At 40.0% G+C, this 26108-nt stretch overlaps 1 protein-coding gene, 1 long non-coding RNA gene and 1 other non-coding gene across 3 annotated transcripts; 2 read left to right on the top strand and 1 right to left on the bottom strand.

Annotated features, from left to right (window-relative positions):
- Nucleotides 1-685: 685 nt before the first annotated feature.
- Nucleotides 686-2913, bottom strand: LOC137105749 (uncharacterized). Its single transcript, XR_010911858.1, has 2 exons — nucleotides 2796-2913; nucleotides 686-2172 (listed from the first exon to the last, which is right to left on the bottom strand). It is a non-coding gene; the product is annotated as an uncharacterized lncRNA (long non-coding RNA).
- Nucleotides 2914-15355: 12442 nt separating this feature from the next.
- LOC137105747 (cerebellar degeneration-related protein 2-like) lies at nucleotides 15356-25197 on the top strand. The gene is made up of 6 exons (XM_067488314.1): nucleotides 15356-15746; nucleotides 20663-20775; nucleotides 21079-21227; nucleotides 21315-21479; nucleotides 21566-21773; nucleotides 21908-25197. Exons 1-6 carry the CDS (start codon nucleotides 15668-15670, stop codon nucleotides 22673-22675), a joined length of 1482 nt encoding a protein of 493 aa, XP_067344415.1. The 5' UTR covers nucleotides 15356-15667; the 3' UTR covers nucleotides 22676-25197.
- Nucleotides 25198-25913: 716 nt separating this feature from the next.
- trnar-ucg (transfer RNA arginine (anticodon UCG)) lies at nucleotides 25914-25986 on the top strand. Its single transcript has one exon. It is a non-coding gene; the product is annotated as a tRNA-Arg (tRNA).
- Nucleotides 25987-26108: the final 122 nt, after the last annotated feature.

Genomic DNA, 26108 nt, shown 5'->3' with positions numbered 1-26108 from the left:
TTCAGAGCAATGGAGAGTGTGGAAAAGAGGTGAAGAGGCGAGTGCAGGCAGGTTGGAACGGGTGGAGAAAAGTGTCAGGTGTGTTGTGTGATAAAAGAGTATCAGCGAGAATGAAAGGAAAGGTGTTCAAGACGGTGGTGAGACCAGAGATGTTGTTCAGCTTAGAGACAGTGGCACTGAAGAAAAGACAGGAGGCAGAGCTGGAGGTAGCAGAGCTTAAGATGTTGAGGTTCTCTTTGGGAGTGACGAGGATGGACAGGATCAGGAATGAGGACATCAGAGGGACAGCTCATGTTAGATGTTTCGGAGATAAAGTCAGAGAGGCCAAACTGTGAATATATCGGTAGAAGAATGCTGAGGTTGGAGCTGCCAGGCAGGAGGTGTAGAGGAAGACCAAAGAGGAGATTTATGGATGTAGTGAGAGGACATGAAGTCAGTTGGTGTGAGAGAAGAGGATGCAGAGGACAGCGTTAGATGGAGGCATGTGATTCACGGTGGTGACCCCTGAAAGGGAAACAGCCCAAAGGAAAAGGAGAAGCCATTTATTTCAGCCTCAGATTTAGTCAGTTGTCACTGTGCTGAACGTTTCACAGGGGTGACCAGTGCCATGCCAACACCACACCCATTACTAGAACATATTTTGATGCAAAGTAGATGACATTATGACAATAAAAGACACGCAGTATTTAGATCATATCATATATTCACAGTTAGTAATTCTTTACAGTCAATTCTGAAAAAGAAATGTATAAAGTCCTTTTTTTAACCATATTGAACACTTATTACATTTATACAACAACACCAGTCATGTTACCATGAAGTTTTAACTATATACACAAATTGAATTATTTCCAGTTAAAAAAGTATTACAATTTCATATAATGAGAACACAATGGTAACAGTTGAACTGCAGGACTCATGTAGCGGTGGTGGCGAGAGAAGAGCAGCAGCCAATGAGAGAAACTGATTAAAAGAGGAAATGTGCAGCAGTTGTTTGCGGCTGGCTGCTACTCACTGTGCTCTGACTGCTGAGTGGATATATTGTAGCAGTGCTTTGCTTGTTTGCAGGCAAAGCACTGACTGCTGTTTATTCCAGTTTAATACTATGATGGGTTTTGTATATTGTTGTTTTTAGGTTTAGTGCTAAGTCTTTCTTTTTGTTCTTAGGCAGGGTGTGATCTGCAGCCATCAATATGGTTGTTATCCTGGGAGTTCACTCATTTTTGTATTACACGTTTTGTTGTATGATTTGTGGTGCCCCTATTTAATTCTATGGTTTTTATATGTTTAATTCACATTTATGATATTGCCAGCCGCGTACCGGTGGCTGGTGGGTCTCCCAGCCATACCATGACTAAATACCATCATTTTTTCCCCTTTAATTTTAGGATTCAATTTTGTTTGTTTTTAATAATTAGCAGTTATGGCATTTAACCCACACTGACTGTTGTGGCCACTTTATTGAAGCCCCTGTGCTTAACGTACACATTTAATATTTACTGGGTATTTCAGCATAACCAAGGTTACAAACTGCTCAACTTTTTCATTGGCACAGGTTGCAAAAACTGTTTTCATCAGACCAGCAGATGGCACTCTGTCTTTTTACATCAACTTTCTGCTCAAGTTCGCTTTACATACACAGTTTGGAATGCCTGTTTTTGTTCATGTTGTTTTTCACATTCCTGATGAAAACGGGATGATAAAACATTGAATTTAATCATGGATTCACTGTGACATTTGGCACAAATCTGCCTTCTTACTTTGTTCTTCCATTGCGCAACTATTAGATTTTTGCAGCTGAAAAAGACACTGCACAAGGTTTCACTGTGTTGGTCTGTAAAGAATCTTGATGAGTCCTCCATCCAGGGACTTTATCGCAGAACTGAGAATATCATAGAAATGTGGATGTCCATATTCGTCCTTTGCTTTTGCCTTTTTTTCCTCCAAGCCATCAATGAATGTGAAAAGCAACATTTTCCTTTTAGTTAACTGATAATATTGATAATGTGTCATGTGGGTGGCTACATGAAGACTGAAGGTTCTATTTACTAGTAGAGTCTTGTCTGTCTCATCTTCGTGGTTGTAGAGGTTGGACTCTGGAGGCCCGGTATTTTGAATTTCCACAGCAGCAGCAGTGGACACAGGACAACACGATCAGGAAGAGAACCATGGCTGAAAGGACAGGAAGACAGAAAACACAAGGTGGAGTCAGCTCATGCTGGCAATCTGCATGTGACACATTGGTTAATGACAGTGTTTTACAAAGGGGTTTCTCAAAAGCGAGTGTAGTTCTTCATAGGTTGCAAAAACTGTTTTCATCAGACCAGCAGATGGCACTCTTGTAATTTTTACATCAACTTTCTGCTCAAGTTCGCTTTACATACACAGTTTGGAATGCCTGTTTTTGTTCATGTTGTTTTTCACATTCCTGATGAAAACGGGATGATAAAACATTGAATTTAATCATGGATTCACTGTGACATTTGGCACAAATCTGCCTTCTTACTTTGTTCTTCCATTGCGCAACTATTAGATTTTTGCAGCTGAAAAAGACACTGCACAAGGTTTCACTGTGTTGGTCTGTAAAGAATCTTGATGAGTCCTCCATCCAGGGACTTTATCGCAGAACTGAGAATATCATAGAAATGTGGATGTCCATATTCGTCCTTTGCTTTTGCCTTTTTTTCCTCCAAGCCATCAATGAATGTGAAAAGCAACATTTTCCTTTTAGTTAACTGATAATATTGATAATGTGTCATGTGGGTGGCTACATGAAGACTGAAGGTTCTATTTACTAGTAGAGTCTTGTCTGTCTCATCTTCGTGGTTGTAGAGGTTGGACTCTGGAGGCCCGGTATTTTGAATTTCCACAGCAGCAGCAGTGGACACAGGACAACACGATCAGGAAGAGAACCATGGCTGAAAGGACAGGAAGACAGAAAACACAAGGTGGAGTCAGCTCATGCTGGCAATCTGCATGTGACACATTGGTTAATGACAGTGTTTTACAAAGGGGTTTCTCAAAAGCGAGTGTAGTTCTTCATAGGTTGCAAAAACTGTTTTCATCAGACCAGCAGATGGCACTCTTGTAATTTTTACATCAACTTTCTGCTCAAGTTCGCTTTACATACACAGTTTGGAATGCCTGTTTTTGTTCATGTTGTTTTTCACATTCCTGATGAATATTAATGGGATGACAAACCATTGAATTTAATCATGGACTCACTGTGACATTTGGCACAAATCTACCTTCTTACTTTGTTCTTCCATTGCGCAACTATTAGATTTTTGCAGCTGAAAAAGACACTGCACAAGGTTTCACTGTGTTGGTCTGTAAAGAATCTTGATGAGTCCTCCATCCAGGGATCTTATCGCAGAACTGAGAATATCATAGAAATGTGGATGTCCATATTCGTCCTTTGCTTTTGCCTTTTTTTCCTCCAAGCCATCAATGAATGTGAAAAGCAACATTTTCCTTATAGTTAACTGTTAATATTGATAATGTGTCATGTGGGTGGCTACATGAAGACTGAAGGTTCTATTTACTAGTAGAGTCTTGTCTGTCTCATCTTCGTAGTTGTAGAGGTTGGACTCTGGAGGCCCGGTATTTTGAATTTCCACAGCAGCAGCAGTGGACACAGGACAACACGATCAGGAAGAGAACCATGGCTGAAAGGACAGGAAGACAGAAAACACAAGGTGGAGTCAGCTCATGCTGGCAATCTGCATGTGACACATATCCCCATGTGGTCAAAATACATTAATGCAGGTCAACAAAAATAATAAATACTAAATATTAAACCATTTTAAACCTTCAATTTGAAAAACGAGATTTATAGAATTTAAAGCTGAATGGTAACTGAATACATACAATAAATATTATTAAATAAAGAAGCTGAAACTTTGCTGATTCCTCCCATTCTTAAAGTCGTTTAAACATTACTGAACACAGCTGTGTCAGAGATGACTCACCGACAAACAGAATGAGAATGGAGAAGGCTCCAACTTCCAGAGGACTGGCTTGTGGGAGATTTTGCAATTTGGTCCACACCCTCTGAAGAATATCCATCACCTCTTCTTTTACATACATGTTGACTCTCAGATGCAAATCGCACAAGGAAACCGGCCTCTGCAGAATTCACACTGTGATGTCTGAAAAAGATGACAGTGAATAAATGAGGGCTTCACTGTCGTACGTAAAGCTGCCCTGAATGTAGACATTATGCTATTTTAATCCACAGCTCCACCCTTCACTACTACAGTTTTATACTTCTACCCTTTAATTACCTCCAAGTCTGGGAGGCATTTATACTCCTTATCCAAAAAAAACTTGCTTGGAAATACTCATTATAAATCAGCACCTCTAATTAGTCCACTGATAACATCCTATCTGTATCAATCAATCAGACTGTGAGTGATCAAGGACAAGGTCTGTGTGGTGACTCCTTCCTCAGTCAGTATATGTGTATTCACACTCAGGAGGCACCAACCTGCACGTACAGTTTAATTATAAATAAGCCAAACTATTTCAGGCCTGGCATTTCAAGACTGAGGCCTGTCATCATCACTTGAGCTGCTCTATGTGGGTGAGATCCAACAGGCTGCCACCAGACGTGGCTGCACAGGAGATAAGTTCAGCAGTGTGAGAAATGGCACCAGAACAGGATATTGAAGACAGTCAGTCATCAGAGATACTCTATGAAGGATCGTGTCATTAAAAACAACAGGAACTAGAGTTGATGAATAGATAGTGTGACTGTAACAGAGTCTTAAAAAGAAGGGTTACAAAAATCTTGTATCTATATTTTTGGGTTTAGGATAATTCTTGAAAGAATCTACTAACAAAATGCCACCTTTCTGCTTTCTCAGTCATATATTTTAATCGATATCACCAAATACTTGCTGTGTTCATTTAAACTGAAATTAAAGTGGTTTCACGGCAGATCATGTGGACTCCACTGCTGAGATGGCAGTTACTGCTAATATGCTAAGAAACAGGAAAACTAATTAAATTTAGCTTCAATTAGCTAAGGCCTTGGCTAAACTAGGCTTTATCAGATCTAGCAGCTAACAGCTAGCTTTAGGTTAACTTTCTTGCTCCTATTCATTAAAGCAGTTATTTTAACACTTACCTTTATATTGGAGAAAGTTGCCAACAAATTACTTTATAAAACTAAAATGGCCTTTGTTAATTCGCCGGTGTACCTCATTTTTAGGAAACCTTTTCAAAACATCAATAAAAGTTATCTACTGTGCCACAGACGTTCTGCCCTTGTGTTGCTAGGCAACATTCAATTAAACAAGAATATGATTTGGCTGTTTGTACCTTACCTTGTTGGAAATGATTTGTTGTGGTGACCTAACTGAGGCACACGCTCAAAATAGGTGAAAGGATTGGCAATGTTTTTAACTAACATTTAGAAACCTGAAAAGTGTTTAGAGTAAGACATGAAAAATATCTTTAGAATTTGAGGTAGTCGACCTTTTCTATCTCCGCTTAGTCAAACACAATAAACGGTCACAGAGAGGTAACAATGTATGGGTTCAACTGCAACACCATCGTAATGTGACATAATGTACAAAAACCCCTTCAATGTACAATATTATCCATATGTACACATAAACATATAATATTTATTTATGAAAATACGATTTCTTATTTTGGAAGAATTTATAATAACTATTTATTTCAGCCTCAGCTCTGGTCAGTTCTCAGTGTGCTGAAAGCTTTAGAGGGGCGACAGGTGCCACTCCAACTCCCAGACTCTGAATGCTGAACAGCAAAAACATTTATTTATTTATTTAAAATATAGCATACAAAATGTTAGTATTAAGTGTTTAAGCGCATTTATGAGGATATGGATATGGATAGTGCAGGTATATTGAAAGGAAGGGGAGGATGTCGCATGTGATAACGGTAGGCAAAGTAAGATCTAACTTCACCCTTTTGAAGTTTTGAAGTTGTTGATGCATTAAGTGCATTATTGTAATCAGCTTTGCAAACCTTGTATGTATATGCTATAGACTGTACAGTTTAAGATACTCTGTGCTGCACATGTGTTTATGTAGTGTCTATGGTTTGTATATTTTCTTTTTTTAACCTTATTCTCTTGTTTACATATGTTTTAATATGCAAAACATGCACACAAACACAAATAGATGTTTAATTTTGAGGGTTTTTTTTGTGTGTCTGTGCCTGTGGTTGGCATTCTGTCACAGTCTTTTGGTTTAGACATGAAACATCAATGTGCAGATCTTACAGGAAGAACCCAACTTCCTGACACTATTATTTGGTGCAGGCAGAGCCATAAATCCACTAAATATGTACTGCATTCAAATTAGATTGTACTATTTATGTGTAGCTCAACTCACAAAACATGTATTTGTCTTAGTGGGTTGTTTTCTCACAAATGCATAAATAAACCTGTATATGCACATACATACATGTCATTCATAGGTGTAAACAGTGATCAGCCACAACACCACCTGGTGGTTTGAATACAAAACTACTATTTATTTATTTATTTTGTCCTGTCGGCTTATCCCGGGAGTTCAGGGTCACCACAGCGGATGATTTCAATAAAGTGTGGACTGATAAATTCTGATGTAGCAGTGTGGGTTAACAACCTGTCAGCACAGAAACTCTTTAACCCTTATTTTTTTAATACATTGTTTCCTCAGTGAAGTACTTTTACTTTAGTACTTTAAGTAAAATGTGGATTATCTGCTTAGTACATTTGAATTTTGAGTTAGTGCACTTCTACCACCTCTGCACTCAGTGTATCACATTTTGCTGTTCATGTGTTTGTGTGTAGCTGCAGACAGCTCAGAGTGGCCATGCTGACCCCTGTCCTCTATGGCACTTTGAAAACCACCAGTATTTAAGTTGTGGCTGTTCGATGCACGTTCTCGTTTTGTTTCCAATAAGTCCCGCAGCTAAAATTCTCAATCACCTGTCAGAGGTGGCCTAAAGAATGCCTGGCCCCTGCTGTCGTCCTTCTCAGCTTCTCAGAAGGACGACAGCTAGCTGGTGCCTTCGTAGCTAGTGCATAAAACTTTGCGTTTTATTAAAGTTTATATAACTTTGTGCAGCTGTTTGTAGAGTAAGTAAATCAACTTAGCTGTTTTTCTTTGACCAGCTGTACTCTACTATCTGCATATTGGCACGCAAAATATGTACACAACCCATCAGCACCATGCAGTGAAACTCTTAGCTTGGTTATTCAATATAAACATGTGTAAAGACTCTGCAAAATGCAGCAAACACTGACATATGAAAAGTAAAAGAACCAACTCTTACCTCTGCAGTGAGCTGTGTCACTGTTTCCTCTTGCTAACTGTTTTCTGAAAGGAGAACCAACCTCAGCTGTACATCTAACTATTTGCACGATGTTTCACAGACCTCTACTCCTCCTTCTTTTCTCCCTTCCCCACGTCTTTCTCCTCTAATTGGTTTTTCTAAAGTTTATTTGCGGTGCCCGCTGGTCTCGGGCTAAGAGACTGGCGCTGTTTAGAAGCTACTGGACTCTCTCAGTAGACGAGTAGACGAGCAGGGCTGCGAATGTTCCATCTCTAATATCTAATCACTTTCCCGTACTTTGACCACTAACTCTTGTTCTTAGGGTGTTTGTGTACCTCCTCCCTTTCCTCCTCCTCTTTCACCCTTCCTTTCCTCCAACCACTTTCCAAATTGACTCATTCAATGCTGCTTACGCCGTCTCTCACTCCCCCTCACCCTCTGTCCTGTCTGTACATATGAACACTCATTCACTGGTTTTTTTTTCTTCCCCTCTTGTGCTCTCTCTCTATTGCTAGAGACCAGCTGTGCCAGGGCCTCTTTTTTGTCTTGAGTCACCGTGGAGACAACACTCCTGCTAAAAGGAGCAGGGGGGTTGGTGTGTGTGTGTCTGTGTGTGTGTGCAAGCATATGCTGTCCCACCAGCTGAATTCCTTATTTCTCAAGAGCTTGTGTGCGTTTGCATTTATTGTTGATTCACCATGGTTTCCTGACAATGCGCACACTGAAAGTTGCACAGCATACTTTCGGGAACACTACTGATTAATCCATTACACACAGATTTCACCCCTGTGAGTTCCTTTTCCATCTTAAGGTGGAGTCTCCTGTCTTACGGTAAAGGTTCCGCAAAGAATAAAAGAAAGAAACAATGAGTGTGTCTCCTCCCCTTTCTTGTTTATTTTTTTACTTTTTTTGTGAAAAGGCAAAACCTGCTTTGTATTTTCCAGCCTTTGTTTGTTGAGGTGGAGAAAGTCAGCCGTCCTCCTGTAACCTGAACGCTAAGTTCATCAAAACTCATTTGCCATAACTTCACCTCCACTAAAACTGAACCTACTTCTTTTAGTTCTAGTTTGACTAGTTCATGTAAGTAAATGCCATTAAACTTCCCCCTGACTCCCCTGTATTAAAATATCTCATTAGTTCTAGCTGAAAATAGCCTCCAGATGCCATCACTTGATGGAACCTTTTATTTAGATCATGTCATGTTGTTGCTCACACTATGGGCTTTGTACTCATGGTCAACCTGCTTTTCCACAGTTCCCCTAGATGACGACATATGAACTCCTTATGATTTAAAACTCCTCCGTATGATGTCATCTGTCAAATTACATTCCCACCTACCATATGGGAATTTATACTTTCATATTTGTTTTGAATGAAAACTAAAAAGAATCTTGAATCTTGAAGCTTTGGTTTGCGGGGGCTATTCAAGCTTCCTTAGTACAGTCATCGTGTAAGAGTTTTGGTTTTGACACTCTATTAGTGTCAAAACCAAAACTGTTTTTGACTTTCTTAAAGGTTTGACAACTGTGCATTAAAATGACAGCTTTGTTAGACATTCACTAAAAAGTCAGTGTATTACTTAGTGTTTCTCTAAATACTGTATGAAAAAATCATGAATTTACTGTGGGAATGTCTTGACATCGATAAAAGGGATCAGTAGTTTGCGAGTAAATAGGGAGTCCAGTGTGGGACAATAGGCGGATTTGCATTGACCCCTCTCTGAGAGGATGAAGGGAGGTCTTGTGAATGGAGGCCACATGAGTCAGTCCCCATTCAGTCATTGTTTTAGGCTGACTCTGTGTGTAATATGCATTTTAACCCTGTGACCCATGACAGTATAAGACACTCCGTGGACAGTATAAGACACCCTGCTGTGAGCCTCCTTCATTGAGCATCTTTACTTAATACATTGTCATGTTTTTTGACTGAGCAGTTTAATGATTCTGGTAAAAGTGTTGATTAAATCCCATGTAAACATTACGGCTTTTTGCTTGTCCCTTCAGGTGTTCTGCATGCTCCCATTTTTATCCGGGCTCGGGACCGGCACCAGGGTGGTCCATGGTGGCTGGGTGGGGCCGCACCCTGTGCAGTGTGATTCGAAATGCTAAGTATTTATTGATTTAATTATTTGAGGTTATTTACTAAACATAGTCATTCAAACGATGAAACATTGCATCATCACAGATTTCTTTGGCTCTAATAGCCTGTTTTCTCTAAGCAACAGCGGAACATTGAATGTTCCGTTTACAGTTTAAAGTTAAATTACATTTTAAAATTTAATATAATAAAACAATATTAAATGTAATATAAGATAAGATTATTATATATATGTATATATATATAAGATTACTATGAACTAAACTAACTGATTGCAACTGGTGCTATAGCAGCTTCATATCAATAAAGTCCTTTCTTCTCTAATATGTATTGTGCTTTACCATATATGTGTGTATTATAAGTTATAATGCAACCATAATCATACTGTTCTTCACATGTGTGTCCAATGAAAAATAAAAAAATATCTGGGTGTGAGTAAAAGGAGTGTGAGGTTTTGCATAAAGTTCTCAGAATTTTGTATGTGTGTCTGTAGGACATTTAGCATAGGATAAAAACAATCTTGGTAATGTTAAATATCTATAAGCTGCTGTCATAAATGGCCCAACAATAAAGATGAGTATGTATTGTTAAAGCTAATATTAGCTGGATACTGAGAAACTAAAACCTTCTGTTGATTCCCTGTTTGATTATTCAAAGTTCTGTGGATATAGTTCTTACAGTAAAACATCTTTTGGAAAGATACAGACAGTGTGATAGCATTGTGCAGATAGTCACAGCCATCCGGACACTGCTAATAAGCTATTTCAGTTAAGCTTATAAAATATCATTCAGAAAAACTTACATTTCTAATCCTATAGGAGACAAATGTGTGAGAAGGAGAAAGGAAGGACGCAAAAAAACAACATTTTTGTTACATGCTTATTTATTTTGATGTACTATTGTTACCTTTCTCTATTTTTTCATTAAGGCATTGCAGGATGCACTGCAATTTATGAGTGTGAAAATGAGGGAAAATTGTTGCTTCCTAAATATTGTTACACAATGTTGAACATTCTCGCAAAATGCTGTAAAATGTTTCGACCAACGGACAGCAGTAAAGATGCTGTAAGTGCCTTGTAATAGTTATTTTGTTACTCCTGTGCTCTTGTTGTCGGTAGGTCTGTGATACCAGACTGGGACACACCAGGGAACACTTGTCCATCACAAACTACCTTGTCAGAGCCACAATGCTCCAGGAGGACAGTTTTGATCAGTCCAAGATCTCATCACCTCATCATGACCACATCTAAAGCTGAGAGATGCTTCTCAACCTTGTAAAGAATTACACAGAGAGACATATACAGACAGATAAGCATTCACACTCACATTCACCAATCAACCTAACATGCATGTCTTTGAACTGTGGGTGGAAACCAGAGACCCCAGAGGAAACCCACCCAAGTACAGGGAGAACCAGCAAACCCCACACAGAAAGGATATAGCTGGCCTGCGGATTCAAACAGGGGACCTTGCAGCTTTAAGGCAACAGCACTAACCACTGCTGTCCAATATGTAATTTTCATTCATATGGTTCCTAAAATATTGTCAGTTTTCCTACATTGTTAGTGGTTTAAAATACTTTATGTGGGTTCAGTAGCATTTGATAAAAAAACAACAACTTTGATCTGTGATTAATTCATTGTCAGTACTTTTTTGCTTTAACAGTATTTATTGTCCAGTTGTTCTAAGTTAAAATTGATCCACCGCAAAACTGAGCTCCCAGTAAAAATCTTTAGCACCACTCACCACTGTGAAAATCCCATATTCCTCATTTTGTAGTTGTTCTTCCTGCATTCCACATCACTTATATGGATGATAAACATTCCTTTCATCGTCCATATGAATTGCAAAACTGGTCATTTTATTTCTGCTTCCAGCTGAGACAAAGTTGCACTTTGCTCTGACCAATTTGAGAAAGTCTGATCTTTGTCAAATCAGTTTTGGATATTTTTTTTCTAGTTTGGTTTGTCTACATATCATTTTGCATTCTATCACACAAAATAATAAGTCAGATCTATTCTGACTCCAGCCTGAAACGTCCCATTCCCGTCATCACAACAACGGCTGGTACTAATAAGGCAACTGTTTCAATATGTGTATGTATAGAGTTATTCAACAACAACCCTCAGCCCACAGCCACAAAACCCTGCCATGTGGTCTGTCCTGTTTGAAAAAGGAGTACAAACCTCTTCTGACTCAATCTCTGGTCTAAATCTGGTATGACATCTGTAGCTTGCGTGTGTAGATGTCACACTGTCACACAAATTGACAGGATTAGACATGCCATTGGACAGATCATTAAATCAATGACGGTACTAGAAAAGACTCATGGCAGTCCCAGTGTGTTCCAGCAGCATAGAAAATGTCTGGACAACCTGATCTTTCTGTATTACTGTGGTAAAACAGGAAGAATGTGGTCTGTATGTTAAATGAAGGAAGAGTCTGCTTCATGCAACAAGCCCCCTTGTGGTTATAGGTGGATATACTGTGTGTCCAGGAGACCAGGTGGAAAGGTAGCAAGGCTAGAAGCTTAGTAGCAGGGTTCAAGTTGTTCTACCATGGGTCAGATAGGAGGAGAAATGGAGTAGGAGTTATCCTGAAAGAGGGATTTGTGAGGAATGTAGAGGTGAAAAGAGTATCAGACAGGTTGATGAGTCTGAAGCTAGAAATTAAAGGGGTGATGTTCAATGTTGTGAGTGGTTATGCCCCACAGGTTGGATGTGTGTTAGAAGAGAAGGAGAAATTCTGTAGTGATTTAGATGAAGTGATGCAGAGCATCTCCAGAGGTGAGAGAGTGGTGATTGGTGCAGATTTCAATGGACATGTAGGTGAAGAGAACATAGGTGATGAGACTGTGATGGGCAGGTTTGGTGTTCAGGACAGGAACGCAGAAGGACAGATGGTGGTAGACTTTGCAAAGAGGGTGTCAATGGCTGTAGTGAACACTTAATTCTAGAAGAGGCAGGAACATAGGGTGACGTATAAGAGCGGAGGTAGAAGCACTCAGGTGGACGACATCTTGTGTAGACGTTGTAATGTGAAAGAGATCAGTGACTGTAAAGTTTTTGTAGGGGAGATTGTAGCCAGATAACACAGGATGGTGGTGTGTAAAATGATGCTGGTGGTGAGGAAGATGAAGAGGACAAAGGCAAAGCAGAGGACGAAGTGGTGGAAGTTGAAAAAGGAAGAATGTTGTGTAGTTATCAGGGAGGAGCTGAGACAGACTCTGGGCGGTCAGGAAGTGCTTCCAGATGACTGGACTACTACAGCTAATTTGATCAGGGAGACAGGTAGGAGGGTACTCGGTGTGTCATCTGGAAAGAGGAAAGCGGACAAGGAGACTTGGTGGTGGAACGAGGCAGTTCAGGAGTGTATACAGAGAAAGAGGTTAGCTAAGAAGAAGTGGGACACTGAGAGGACTGAAGAGAGTAGACAGGAGTACAGGGAGATACAGCGTAAGGTGAAGATAGAGGTGGCAAAGGCCAAACAAAGAGCATATGAGGACTTGTATGCTAGGTTGGACACTAAAGAGGGAGAGGTGGATTTGTACTGGTTGGACAGACAAAGAGATAGAGATGGGAAGAATGTGCAGCAGGTTAGTGTGATTAAAGATAAGGATGGAAATGTATTGACAGGTGCCAAGAGTGTGATGGGAAGATGGAAGGAGAACTTTGAAGAGTTGATGAATGAGGAAAATGAAAGGGAATGAAGAGTAGAAGAGGTGACTGGTGTGGAGCAGGAAGTAGCAAAGATTAGTAAGAGTTAAGTGAGGAGGGTGTTGAAGAGGAAGAAGAGCGGAAAGGCAGTTGGTCCTGATGACAAACCTGTGGAGGTATGGAAGTGTCTATAAGAGGTGGCAGTAGAGTTTCTGACTAGTTTGTTTAACAAGATCTTGGAGAGTGAGAGGATGCTGAGGACTGGAGGAGAAGTGTACTGGTGCCAATTTTTAAGAACAAGGGAGATGTACAGAGCTGTGGCAACTACAGAGGAATAAAACAGTGAAATAGTGGAAAAGAGTGGTGGAAGCTCGGCTAAGGTCAGAGGTGAACATTTGTGAGCAGCAATATAGTTTCATACCTAGAAAGAGTCCAACAGATGCAGTATTTGCTTTGAAGATGCTGATGGAGAAGTACAGAGAAGGTCAGAGGGAGTTGCATTGTATCTTTGTAGATTTAGAGAAAGCGTATGACAGGGTGCAGAGAGAGGAGCTGTGGTATTGTATGAGGACGTCTGGAGCGGCAGAGAAGTATGTTAGAGTGGTGCAGGACATGTATGAGAGCTGTAAGACCGTGGTGAGGTGCTGTAGGTGTGACAGAGGAGTTCAAGGTGGAGGTGGGATGGACAGGATGAGAATTGAGGACATCAGAGGGACAGCTCATGTTAGATGTGTTGGAGATAAAGTCAGAGAGGCCAGATTGAGGTGGTTTGGACATGTTCAGAGGAGAAACTGTGAATATATCAGTAGAATGATGCTGAGGTTGGAGCTGCCAGGCAGGAGGTCTAGAGGAAGAACAAAGAGGAGAGTTATGGATGTAGTGAGGGAGGACATGAAGGTAGTTGGTTGCAGGATGCAGAGGACAGGGTTAGATGGAGGCACATGATTCACTGTAGCGAGCCCTGAAAGGGAAACAGCCGAAAAGAAAAGAAGAAGTATGCTTCATTAAATTGCAGTATTACTTACATTTATTTAAGTGTACATTTCTACTCTGATGTGTAGTGAGTTGATTGTTCCCTCAACTTACCCATTATCGGAACAACAGGGTCATATTTTACACTAATAGGAAGGAGCTGTGAAGGGAAAATAATCAGCTCCTGTGATATGTAAAGGGACACATCTTAAAGCAAACAGCAATGTCAGATATTATCATTGTTGCATCTATAAACCTCCAGCTCACCATCTACTGGTTTAAATAACACATAACACTTCTTGCTGTAGAAGGTGAAGTGATTTGCAGAAGTTAGTCAAAGTTAAAGTATACGCCACAACACATGTTCCCAGACAACCCTGATATTCTCAGCATAGGCCGAAGAAGCTTCAAGCAAGACTAGGGACATCACAATCATATTATAACTGTTAATGCTGTTTAATTCAATTCGCATTTTTCTCAACCTTCAACACTGTTTTGATGCCTGAATGCTTTAAAGGTTCTCTCAAGCAGGAGCAGATTATCATATGAATATATACACATGGTAGACGCACAAAAGTTGTGATGTTACCAATGCACACTCTGTTTTCATGCAATAATGTAGACAGGATGCTTGAATAATTCATATACAAACTTACTGCACAATAAAATGAACAATACTCCTACACAGCCCATAACCCACTTCCACCTCCATCACCACCACCGCGACAGACTGAAGTGGTGTATGTTTTTCTTTCACTGGGTCATGTATCTATGCAACATGACATAACTGTACTCGCATTCTTTGACTCACTTACCAACAGACAAAGCAGTTAAAGTCAGTAGTGCTGCATGATGATGCTTCACTGGCTTCCCACCCGTGAAGAAAGACAGCTGAGGATGTCAGACCTGTCAGAGGACCAGGTCACTGGGTGACTTACTGAGTTGTCTTTTTACTGCTCAAACAACACTATCTGTGTTTATCTGTTAAATTGCTTTTATTAATGGGCTTTTTGAAGCAAAGATGATTAAACATATATACCTCGGTGGTGTAATAAGCATTTAGTTGGAATAATTTTGCAGGCATCATTAGAGCTGCATCCACGTCTGCTGTATGAAATATTGTAACATTTAGATGCTGTCTGAGATTGTAGCTTCGTTATAAATTAGACTATATGGTGTATCATCTTTACATAACTTTTGGAAAATTTATTGTCAATTATACAATGGAAGAAATCTAGAGGGCGCACTTGACCTAAAGTGTGAGAGTCGAAACAAAACAATAATAATGATGTGAAGCTTACGAGCAGCACGTGAAGGCACCGTGCGTCTGCCTCTGGAAAACAGGGAGGAAGGAAATGCTGCTGTTGCAACATCACTGCCACGTTTGAGGATCTCCTACAGCAGCCGCGGCTGAGAGCGCCGGGATGGGCCGGTGCTGGGCGGTGATGGGGGGGATGAGATGGAGAGGTGGGAGTGACCGCGGAGAGGAAACAGGGGAGAGGAAGGAGAGAGGAAACACGCAGAGCCACAACAGGAGACAGCCCGACTGAAAAAAAAAAAAAAAGCCTGTGCGCAGCTCCAGCGTGAAGGAGCTCTTTTGTCCAGACGGAGGTTGTTTCTGGTTCAGAGTGACGAGATAACCCATGTTAAATTCAGCCAGAATGGAGGAATTCGTGACCGAAGAGGAAGAGCCATGGTACGACCAACAGGACCTGGAGCAGGGTAAGACAAGACACCATCCTCCCTGGCCGCAGCATCACCTCACAGCTGCTGGCGCCGGCCGGTCAGCTGGCCTCCTCTTAACAAAGACTCTCTGTCACATTAGGAGACGACAACACAAGTCTTTTAGAGCTTTTTGCATCATTTTAGAGCAGCCGGGCTCAAAACTGAAGGAGTAAAATGTGCAGGCTGTGCTTCTTTGTCAACAATGCATTGAAAGCATGCCAAGCAGGGCCTTGTGGTGGAAAGTGTCAGCATCACACTGTGAACAATGTTAGTGTCTGATCTAATCAAATATATAAGGACAACTAAAATCAAGATTTTATAAATAATTAATATTTTATCCCATTTTGTACAGCTTTATATGAAATTCAACAATTTCATGACACAGGTTCGAATTATTAAGGAAGCACTGGTTACTCATTATTTGAACTAATTATTTTAGTCCGAACGAGCATATTCATATTTACTAATGATTTAAAATGATTCTAAATAATGGTGCAACTCCAATTAACCATCGGCTGTACTGAGGCAGGTTGTAGTATTTTCCTTCATGTATTTTAACCCTAAGACGGTTTAGAACAGCAAATATTTGCATTGTGGATTAATTTGCCAAATACTTGCATTTAGGTTTCTAAAAATATCAGAAAACCTTATAATAATAATAATAATAATAATAATAATAATAATAATATGTTGCTTTGATTTTCACATAGGAGAATCTTGCATAAAAGACCCAGCAGGACAGCTCCCCAATCAGTCTTTGCCATATTAACCTATTTCAGAAGCAGCTATGTGTTTCTATTAAGGCCACCTGCACCGTACAGTAACTGACTCTATTTCATTTACAGACTGTATGTTATAGTGGGTAGTGTTCCTAAATTTGTAAAGAGACTTAAAAGACAAATTATTATTAGTAAGAAATAATAATTTGAACGTGTATGGACAATTCTATCAAAGTGACGTTTTCGATGAGATCACACTTTGGGTTTTGGGTTGGACTAAAAATCATATACACTTTCAGAAAACATCATTTTGTCTTAAATTACGTGGATTACAAATTCACATTTTCTAAAAGTTAATCATCAGTTACCGAAGACAAATGATTGACCTCTGACTTTATTTCCTGACTGTCTTCATCCTCAATCACTTGTCCCTGTGCCAGGCACATTTCCACTAGCTGATGTGAAGTGGCGCTGAGATTTGACTGAAATAGAAACACACGTGCACACACAAACGTGCACGTACTTGCAGTCATGATGTAACAGATTTATTAGATAGACATTTTTTTTCTAGTGCACTGAGTGTCATACATCAGTTGGCCTGACGGTGAAAATAGATCCTCTGTAGTCTTTATTTTGGGAGATGCTGACGAGGAAAAAGCAAAGTAAATACAGAAAATAATAATAATAAATAAAGAAGAGAAAAAAACAGAGCACACCTGAGCTGGTGTGACACTTCTGGACGTATTTGTGTTACATATTTTAGAATTTCGATGGAAAACACATCATGATTTTAAGCTGATTTCAGTGTTTTGACTTTGTGCATTTAAATGCGTTACCTTTAAGCCTTGTACCTTAGGGCAGCAGTCTGGTCCCCAAAGTAACACATACCCACAACTGATGAAAGATTCTACATTTCTCCACCACAATTCACTCTGTGTTGAGAAATAACGTTCAACAATTTCTTTCAGAGGTCTGTAGTTTCCTGTTTATGTACCAAGACGTTTCCTCTACAGTATGCACAGTAAATTGATACTAATTATATAGAAATAAGAGATAAATCCATGTCAGAGTTCTGAAAAGGAATGTTCCTGAAAGCAGAGACTCATTTAATGCAGTAAATATAACAAAGAAGTGGGATTTAGTAATGGTGAGTGAGAGAGACTTGGAATTTTGTTCAGTTTCCTGATGGTTTTGAGGCATAATGTTTACCATGGCACATGCTGATATTTGCTTAATCGCACTCAAAATAAAAGCAAGAAAGAATAATAAATTAAATCCTGCAGATATTTGTTAGAAAGCTAAATAAGACATTTGACGTGATGGAGCTTAGAAGTATGCATATTCCACTATTGTATGTAACATTAGTGTATGATTTTTTATTTTTTTTGCAATTTAAAATAATCTGTAAAAACAATTTTCATCGAAATTTAGTTGATAAAAGTTTGTATCCATCGCACAGCGTCACTTTACTAGTACTAGAATGTTTTGGTAAGAAAAAACACTGTTTGTGTAAAAATATAACAGACTTCAAATTCAGAATGAGAGTCCTCCTGTGGAATGTTTAAACCTGTTGCGATGGAGTTACAGCTCATATTTCACATCTTAAAGTAGGAACAGAAGAGAGATGCAGACGTGTAATCAGGATGCTTCTTTGTTTGGGGCTATTGTGTGTTAGCTAGAGCCTCTACTGGCTCATGTCCAACCAGCAAATAGGTGGCTGTAGTAGCTGAGGCTGTAGTCTTCTTGATTTGACTGATATTTGATGAGAGGCCTTCTCCACTGGTTAAAGGCTCCTGCTACAGCTTTATACGTTTAACCCACCTGAGGACAGAATATTAATGGGCGTAAGTATTGACCATAAAAATCTTGTTGCTTTTGAAGCATCATGAAAAAAGGGCAGTTTATAATACTGAAATAAACGTGACTTCTGAGTGGATCTACATGCTTTTCTGTAGAAAACAGGTCTGCAACACAGGAAAAGAGGAGGAGATGTCTTGTTTTCCACATTCCAATGAATCTCATGGGCGATACACACCTACTAAAAAAAAAAAAAAACTGTCTGTGAAAGAGCTCACCACATACAATCTATAGATGAATATACTGTGTAGATACAAGCACGTTGTGCACACAAACCAGTTCGGAACCTTTCCTTGCGTTAGCCGTGTCAAAAGTGCAAGTGCAAGATTTGAGCACAAACACTGGTTGCAGCTGCTTCCTCTGAGCACACAGGAAGTGTCTTCTTCATACATGATGTGATTACGTCTTTCATCTGGCGCGGGTCAAGCCGGACATCTGTCTGCAGCAAACAGACAATTGTCCGTGCAGAGTATCGACTAGTTAAGTTGTTTGTGCGGTCGGTTTTATCGATCGACTTCTTTCCTTCTGCTTGTTTTACTCCTACACTCGTTTCTCCTCCTCCTTTGCTGTCATTCGTTTGTCTCTAAAGCTTTTGGCTGACAAGTGTTCACTTTCTCTCTCTGGCAGTCAAACAGAAATTCCCAGCTGAATGTGAGCAGTGTTTTGGTTGTCCCGTTTCCCTCTTGGTATTTGGTTTTAAAGTAGTCAGATTGGCCTGGGTAAGACTAGCTCTAACTCTTTAATTATTTCTGGTTAGACTAACACTATTGACTGGGATGTTACTGTATGATCTACTACATGAGTTATTTCCAGCCCACAGAAAATCTGATATTTATGAAATGATCATTTCATTTGCTTCTTTCAGTGTTTGCCAATTAACCATGGGTACCCATGTTGCTAACACTGCCAAAGCTCGTAACCCAAAGATGAAAACAACAAGTTTCCTATTTACACATCAAGCAAGAGCAAGAAAAGTATTAATTTTTACATCTTTCTGACCACACAACAAATGTAATGTGCTTCTTGAACTGTATTTTTTAGGTCTCCAGCTCAACAAATTATAAGAAGACTATTTCTATCATAAAAATTAAAATATATATTAGTGATACACTGAGGGAGTCAGATAAGCGCCTTGCAGGTGGGTGAATGTGAAACGACATGTAAAGTTTTTTTGGGCACCGTTAGGCAGAAAAGCGCTATATAAGTGCTGACCATTCACATTTTACCCTGAATGTTTATAACCACAACAACAGGAAAAAAACTAATGTGGACAGTGACAGACATAATATTAGATCTATAACTGAATGTGTTTGTTGGTGATCTAACGGATGTTTATCAGTTATTTCGATTAACCCTAATCACGGAGCCACATGTGGCCTCTATATAGCTTAGTCCATTTCAACATGGCACAAATGCAGTAAGAGGTAAATCTGTGCAGCATTGCAGTTCAGTAGTAGGTATAAAGAGCTAGTGATCACTATTACCTTTCAAAGCCAGAGCCTGGACTGTATGAGAGACGGTTTTGTTGACTATTTGGTTTAGTCCTCCACGTTCTCTCTGAGAGATTGTAAAGCATATCCTGCTGACCCAACAGTATGGGCCCTCAACAACGCTGAGTCAGAGCACAGCAAGAACAGTGACAGTGACTCATCTTACTTTGGCATCCCCCTCCCAAAAAAGCATTAAAAAGCGAGGCGATTTGAACATTACTGTTTGGTTTAACAGGTGGCAGAAAGAAGATGGCACTTTAATTTAACACATTAAAGGCAAATTGACCTCCAGCACCCCAGCATGTTAAACGTCAGCCTATTCCTGTCCTAATCGCAATGGAGGGGTGTTTTTCCAAATGCTCTTGGCAGCAGTATTCGACCTTCATATTCGGTCAGTAGTGAGACCAGGTCCTGGAGGAAGACGTACTGCAGGGACGAGCACTGTCTCTCAGTCTTTGTGGTCCCCTCTCTCTAGTCTCTGACAGACATAGATGACATAATAAACCCTTTGACCATTTTGTTCCAAATTCTTTTATAACCTACCCTAAAATAGAATGTGCCCAATCAATTATGAAAATGGATAATATAAATTGTGCGACTGCAGTCTTCTTTAGCCTAATTTATCTATGTTTTAATTTCCCCTTCTATCATTTCCTTTTAATACTACATACGTCTAATTCATAATATTTCTACCTTCCTGCTTCATCTTTTCCTCCTCCTGTTCCTAACTGTGCCTTCTCTTTCCAGGGCCTTTTTTTTTCATGCTTTGTATTAACATTCCTACACTTTACACTTCTCTTAAAGACTCATTTGTTCACCCTTTTTGGAAATTTACTCCAAATTCTAGATCTCCACTTGGCAGCTGAGCTGGGGAAGACTCTGCTGGAGAGAAACAAGGAGCTGGAGGACTCGTTGCAGCAGATGTACATCACCAATGAAGAGCAAGTGCATGAGATTGAGGTATGAATGATACAGTGCCTCCAAAAGGATTTAGGCAGATGGAGAATAAAATATCATCTACATATATAGAATTATTTCTCATTAAGTTTTCTTTTTACTTATATATTGAAACAGGCGATAAATCCTGCAAAGTAACTGACAATCACACAAATGACACACGAAGGGTCAAAAGTGAAAGAGACAGTGAAGTTGTGCGATGCAATACTGTTGTCTGGATTCCTAATTTGCAATGTTGCTTTACATACATTATATTCATTGTTATTCATCTCTATCATTGTTGTAATGCGTGTGTATGTGTAACAGTACCTGTCGAAGCAGCTCGAGGTTCTTCGGGACATGAACGAACAGCATGCCAAAGTGTACGAGCAGCTGGACGGGACTGCCAGAGAGCTGGAACGCACCAACCACTCACTAGTGATGGACAGCAAAGCCTCGCAACAAAAGATAGAGATGTAAGTGAGACTATAGAAGTTTTCTTTTCTCTTTGCCTTCATTGTCCTCAATTGCTGCCTAAATGTTTGCCTTTACTGGTGCATCAGGTTAACAGGGACCATTGAGGCTTTGCAGAACCAGGTGGAGTCTCTCTCAGGGCAGGTGGAGCAGCTTCACTCCATGGAACAACTCAGAGTCCGGAGGGAAAAGAGGGAACGACGCAAGACCATCCACTCTTTCCCTTGCCTGAGGGAGCTTTGCACAGCACCCAGGTACTTGTCAATTCTTCCAGAATCACTTTCACTACCACAAAAGCACTGCGAATAACAAACAAACTATTTATTTGTTATTTTGTCAGATATGAGGATGAGTTTGTAGTGGGCAGAGCTGAGAGCTTTACTGTGGAAACAAAGCGTCAACCTTTCGAAGAGGAGAACCAGCATCTGAGGGAGGCGGTGTCAGCTCTGCGAACAGCCATCCGGACCGAGAGGGGTCGCAGAGAAGGGGTGGAGAGGGAGTGCAACCTCCTACTTTCAGAGTTCTCCCGGCTGCAGACACGAGTGCAGGTGTGATGGACAGAATCTCTTTAATAATTCCCTAAAGATACTAAAGTCAGTTTGGACAAAACTAAATACTGTATTATGATTAATACAATTTGAATAAACTGTAGATCTCAGTGTAAAAATGTCTTTGTTTCCAGGATGCTGAGAGCTGCCAGGAGAGGGTACGGGAGTTAGAGGTGGAGCTACAGGAGCTGCAGCAGCTACGTCGCGCTCGGACTTTCCTGCTAAGCAGCGAAGATGACGGAGTGGCTCTCACCCAGACTGTCCTAAACAACACTCCAGAAAGTGACACCTTTCTGGAGGCAGAGATTGGGGACACAGGAGGCGGCGTAAGGGAGGGCACTGAAGGTGGAGTAGGCCTCGGAGGTGAGGCGTTGCCCGAGTCCAGCCCTGTGAGGAAAAGCTGCAGTGACACAGCCCTCAACGCTATTGTGGCTCGTGATGCATCCGGCCGAAGGAGAGGTAGCTACGCTCTCCACGCCAACAGCGTGAGAAAGAGAGGGATGTCTATTCTCAGGGAGGTGGATGAGCAGTACCACGCCCTGCTGGAGAAATACGAGGAGCTGTTAGGGAAGTGTAGACGCCATGAGGAGAGCCTGTGCCATGCCGAGGTCCAGACTTCCCGACCTGTTTCCAGAGACCCGTCCATGAAAGACTGTGCCATGGGCCCCACCCCGGCACCTCCCCCTACCCCCACTCAATCCCCCTCCACTCCTGAGGCCATTGAGAGCATCAGCAAACAGGTGGAGGCAGTGGACAAGCGGCTCGGACAGAACACTCCAGAGTACAAGGCCCTTTTTAAGGAGATCTTCTCTCGTATCCAGAAGACTAAGATGGACATCAAAGCCAACAAAGCTGCTAAAGCTAGCAAATCTGGGAAGTCTGGAAAATCTAGTAAACACTAATTAGGGTCTAGAGAGGACAACTGAGTGCGGGTTCAGTGTTTAGTGCTCAGGCTTGTCAGCAGGGGTTTGGTGTGAACATTTCTCACAGCTGCAGTAAAGTTTAGCTCAGCCGAGGTCAAATCAGACCACACTGTACATCCAGAACTAAAACCTTCCAGTATCCACATGAATCTGATTGGCGTGTGATACATATTCAAACTTTGCAAAATCAGTTCCTATAAAAATAAATATACCCTGAACCAGTTTACTAGTTTAAGAACTAGTTTAAGTTCAGTCCCCACGTGTGGTTTCACTCAGTATTCCTACTATCTATAGACTTGCTTCAATGCCTTATTACCTTCAGCATATACCACAGTAACACATGAAGAGCATTATGCCTCTTGTGCACTAAATATTTAAGCTTCACTAGAAAATGGCATACAAGAACACAAGTGGAAATATTAACATGAACTGTATCTGTTAGGTTTATTATAATGGAAACTACTAACACTTTGACTATTAACATTACAATAAGAAAGACAAAGATGGATCCTCTCAGGCCACAGTGATGTCTGTGTCAGGAATTAACTTGAGGTGCTACTAAATACATCACGAAACAAATTAGTACTTGTTAAAGTTTAAATTAGCCTTTATAGGAGTAGTTTGACATTTTGGGAAAGGGGATTATTTGCTTTCTTCCTGATTAAAGAGGAGATCAGTAGCACTGTATGGTGAACAAGAAGCTACAGCCAACGGCCATTTAACGTAGCTTAGCTTAAAGAACAAGGGGAAACTAGCCAGCCTCGCTACAGGACGTGGGGGCCCAGGCTACGCTTTGGCCAAGAGCAGGAATCATAGCTTGTTATTGTTACCTTGTGTTTTTAGCGGAAATCGACCGAGTGCGATGGAACGTTAATTGGTGAGCTTTACAGAAAGTGGCACATGGAGATTGTTAGGTTCTGACTCACTCTTAGTACGTATTTACTGCATGGACAGACTGAAAATGTGGACGCAGCTAGCCTAGCTTTGTACGTTTGTTGACCATAGGTAGATATTTTTAATGTTAGCTGGGCTAATGCTAGCTGTTGATCTCTCCTCTCAGCTGTGTTAAGCTAAGCTAACACGCTGCAACTGATGCTTCATATGTAACTGACAACAAGCACGAGTGTGGTATTAATCTTCTCATGTAATCAGGGCAAGAAGACAAATATGTATATTTCCCAAAATGTTGCTGATAACTTGAAAACACGTGTACTTACAATACTTTATATTGAAATTTCTCACATGCCATTGGAGATAGAAAATGGCTACTAAGTATAAAACTTCAGGAAAGAATCGCAGACTTGAAACTTATTTTACATGTATAAATTAGACACCTTCTCCCTGGCACTGTGACTAGTGCTTTGTCATATGAAATATCACTTAATACTGAGCCAAAAAAAAAAAAAAAATTGCTCAATGAGATACAAGGATTATTTATAACATTTAGCAGTATCTGCAGTATATGATATACAGTTAGTTCAGTTCTAAATAAGATTCAGGTTAAGTTGAACCTTAATACTGAAATGCTCCTGTCTTGGAGAAACATTGCAAAAGACAATCTCTGCAGATTGTTGTTCTCACCGGGCATTATGGCTACTAATCATAGAAAATATAAAAAAAGCCCTGAAAGCTGTGATGATAGCAAAGCATAACATTTTTGCTGCATGTGAGGTATGAGTATTGTTGGTTGTTGGGGAAAGATTTAAGTTTAAAACCAAGCAATGAAAAGATAAGAGAGAAGTAAGTTTGTCGTTAGTAAAGTGAAATTAGAACATTAATTAGTAGTAATTATAGTAGGACTGGTACCAGTATAAGGTTTAAACCAGGGCTTTGTCTAACACCTAGCAGACTTATCACACTATATAACTAGCCTGCAAATATATTGCACCTTTTTCTTCAAAATATACAATACTTACGCCTTTACTGGGTAACCTCTTATGTATAAATCCTTGTTATGATGAATGTTATTGCCTCCAATATTTTAAATCGGATTCGTCAGTGAGGTGGAAGACAGACGCAGCTGACAACTGAGGGAATCTTTACCCTACGTGTTTTGAGGTTAATGTGTGTAAAAAGTGTGGAGGACTGAAATCCTCTTAACCCCTGATGAAATAAAGGTTAAGTTACCTTGCAGCAGTTTATTTCTGCTAGACAACTGTGGTGTATAATGTGCATTTAAGGTAAACGCTCATATTTGTTTTAGGATGATTGGTAATGATTCATGTTATGAGCGAGTAATGTGTGTTAGCATAGGGAATATAATGCCAAACCAGAGCCTGTTATTTTATAAAGGTACATAGAGTTTCTGTACTGTAATGTCTTACCTATTGCAACTGAAAATGCCTGGCGCCTCATCTTTTGGATATTTAAGATAGCTAATATCAAATTGTAGCTGTTTATTTGTGTGGGATTTGTTAATTTTTTTTTAATTTTATCAGTGCCTATATGTAAACGTCACTAACAATGTGTCAAAATAAACCATGCCTAATTTGCTTTGTTAACCATTTCACATTATTATTATGTCATTATTTTGATACGGTTCATTAAAATCTGTTATTAGTTTACAACATTAGTGAATCAACTTTATCATTTTAATAAAGCAATGGTGCTTTCTAATGCATTCTGAGTTTATTTGCTGTAATTAGGTTTACATTAATCAGGCAAAAGCAATGTGCATTGCAGCACTTGACATTGGGTTTATTAAGTTTTTCAGGACAGATCATTTTCATATTGTAGCAATTAAAAGATGACCCATCTTGAGACACCTGTGCAGGAAAGTGAACAATGGAAAAATAAACGCAAAAAACGTTCTTAGGAAAATATTTTGATTCAATAAATTGAGTTGAATACATTTATGCTTATAAATATTAACGACAGATTTGATAGCAGCACCAATTAATCGACTACAATTTCAAGTGATAATCTCGGGAGAAGAGGGTCGGGGTATGTTTTGGGCTGCCTTAATATTTTAGACATTAAATATTTTATCTGGCAGGCTTGTTTATTATAAAGATGGGAGCTGATGATTACAACATCTATGGCCTTTTATCAACAATGGGAAGTTAAGGGCACAAAACTTCCTTAAGTTACCTTTAGGAGGAGTCTGGGACGACACTTGCCAAATTAAATTTTCCTGCTTCAAGTGAACTACGGCTCGTAGCGGTAATAAAAAATTGTTAATTATTTCTATTGTACATCCCCACATCATTGTCGATCTGACCGCGTGGCCTAATGGATAAGGCGTCTGACTTCGGATCAGAAGATTGAGGGTTCGAGTCCCTTCGTGGTCGCTTTTTTTTTTTTTTTTTCTTTCCCCCTCTTTCTTTCTCGTCGCACCAAAGTATACACTCACAACAGAGTATTCAAACAGACCCGTCCTGGCTGGACGAGCAACATCCTTCAGAAAGCAGGA

The sequence above is a fragment of the Channa argus genome, chromosome 20, assembly GCF_033026475.1.
Source record: "Channa argus isolate prfri chromosome 20, Channa argus male v1.0, whole genome shotgun sequence".
Lineage (NCBI taxonomy): Eukaryota > Metazoa > Chordata > Actinopteri > Anabantiformes > Channidae > Channa > Channa argus.
The sequence above is the reverse complement of the archived record's forward strand: the minus strand, read 5'-3'. Positions and strand labels throughout refer to the sequence as shown.

Coding starts and splice junctions, on each gene's coding strand:
- LOC137105747 (XM_067488314.1), top strand. CDS start 15,668: ATGTTAAATTCAGCCAGAATGGAGGAATTCGTGACCGAAGAGGAAGAG. Junction 15,747..20,662: donor CCAACAGGACCTGGAGCAGG/GTAAGACAAGAC, acceptor TCCAAATTCTAG/ATCTCCACTTGGCAGCTGAG. Junction 21,228..21,314: donor TCGCAACAAAAGATAGAGAT/GTAAGTGAGACT, acceptor CTGGTGCATCAG/GTTAACAGGGACCATTGAGG.